This window comes from Elephantulus edwardii, unplaced genomic scaffold (genome assembly GCF_000299155.1).
Source record: "Elephantulus edwardii isolate Elephantulus edwardi_28Jun2011 unplaced genomic scaffold, EleEdw1.0 scaffold00120, whole genome shotgun sequence".
Lineage (NCBI taxonomy): Eukaryota > Metazoa > Chordata > Mammalia > Macroscelidea > Macroscelididae > Elephantulus > Elephantulus edwardii.
This window is the reverse complement of record NW_006399870.1, coordinates 68,262-70,228: the sequence shown is the minus strand read 5'-3', so window position 1 is coordinate 70,228 and position 1,967 is coordinate 68,262. Positions and strand designations below refer to the sequence as shown.

The window sequence follows — 1,967 nt, the reverse complement described above, 5'->3', positions numbered from 1 at the left end:
AAGATCCATCTAACATCAGCTACAATATCCCTAGTACCACGACCCCTTCTAAACCCAGCCTGGAATTCTGGCAATTCTCTGCTGATGTGCTGTTCCAGTCGTTTTCGGAAAATCTTCAGTAGATTCTTGCTTGCATGTGAAATCAATGATACCGTTCTGTAGTTTCCACTGTAAAATGCATGTAGTACGTGTTTTTATTTCGCTTGTGCCATTGATGTTTGAAATCAGGTAGAACGTATTTTTCCTTTTTTTTTTTTACTAATTTCTGTTTAGCAACCTGCAAAGTATAACCTCCTCATAGCAGTGGCAAGAAGCTGCACTGCAATTCTGAAGGTAAGTGGTTTGAGGCCAACAGTGTTCCCAGGAGAAGGGTGGGCAATCTCCACCTGAATGATTAGCTTCATCTGAAAACCCACCAGAGGGTCAACTATGGTTGATTCCCACTCTATGGTACACAACTACAACAACAGCAAACAGAGAAGGATAAGACAAAAACACCCCCTGATAAAGAGGCAAACAAAAGTATATACAGAGAAATACATATACAGACATTGCCACGCATGCACAAGTCTTAGTATTCCACTGAAATTTAAATTTGTCATAAACATATTGATATCGTGCCTAGTATTCATGCGACAATCAAGGCAAATCTTACCTGAACAACAGATCTCCCAGTTCCTGTGAAGAGCAAAAAACAACAAAATTTCAGAATATGTTTTATTATGTCCAAATTTTAAAAATACCAAACACTAACTTCCTCCACACTGAATTTTGGAAATTTCTTTTCTGTTTCCTCTTTAAGATAATCACATGAACAAAACCCAAATTCTTATTGACTAAAGAGTCTTTGAGTGAATGAAATGAGAAAATAACCTAGGTCTGGGCTGCATGCCTTCAAATATCAAATGACTATAAAATTCGTGGTAAGGAATTTTGCAATCAATGCAAAGGGACATAATTTTCCAAAGAATGACGTAAGATAAAGGGAATTCACATCTCAGACATTCATAAAAAGGAAGAATTAAATATCTTCTTTTCCTTTCCTTGTTCAACTGGAGACTACAAGGTCTATGAACGAGTTGAGTATTTTTCTGATTGCTAAAAGCATGATTTACATAATGAGAAAATAGAAGATAGTCTATTCTCTCAGATCTAAAATTTTCTTTGTCATGACTGCGACATGTTCCTTAAAAGCATAAAATACAGATGTAATTCTTTAATTAAAATTATATAATAAACATAAAAGATATTCACTTGAGCTACAAGAAGTATTTCCTAGTACCATTCTCATCACATACCTGCAACATCTCTACATCTGGTTTATAACACATATTCAGAAGCTCCTCATATATTGTATGTAGTTCTTTGTGTTTTTTTAACATTGCATGTTCTGTTTCCTGGAATTGGTCTTCAATAAATTTACGATGGTCACTCAGTAGCCCCAACTGCATTGTTTTAATTTCGTGGAGACCTGGATGCACCTTCTTATACTCTCCATGGATCATCATCGTGTAGACATGGATGTAATACTGCAGAAACATGAATATTCTAGATTAAACACTAGGTGGTCTTCTTCTTTTAGCCTTAAACATCATTCAACTTTTTAAACAACTATTCTCTTTCAATCAAGTAAACAATTCTGTTTATCCACTTTACAATAACAAAAAAGAACACAAAGCTCTCTTTTCTCCCTTTACTATAATGATGGAATATTTTAAAAGAGAGGGATGAGAATCCCAAAACGCTTGACCGTGCTAACGTGAAACCTGTGTTTGGACCAGGAATGAGTTGTCAGAACAGAGCACGGAAACCCTGTTGTTGTTTGTTGATATGTGCCATTGAGTCGTTTGCGACTCATAGAGACCCTATGCGCAAGAGCCCTAAACTGTGTTCTATCCTATGCCAACCTAGTCATCTCAAAAGCACTTATTCCCACTGCTCCAGTCACAAAATCGATCCATCTCATC

The 1,967-nt window shown here is 36.3% G+C and overlaps 1 protein-coding gene across 1 annotated transcript in view; it reads right to left on the bottom strand.

Moving 5' to 3' along the window:
• Nucleotides 1-1,508, bottom strand: part of LOC102874071 (tripartite motif-containing protein 43-like) — a 6,515-nt gene extending 5,007 nt beyond the window's left edge. The window contains exons 1-2 of the mRNA XM_006892825.1: nucleotides 1,299-1,508; nucleotides 656-678 (exon numbers count right to left, since the gene is read on the bottom strand). Coding sequence (XP_006892887.1) covers nucleotides 656-678; nucleotides 1,299-1,508 — 233 coding nt within the window. The remainder of the gene's footprint in view (nucleotides 1-655; nucleotides 679-1,298) is intronic.
• Nucleotides 1,509-1,967: the final 459 nt, after the last annotated feature.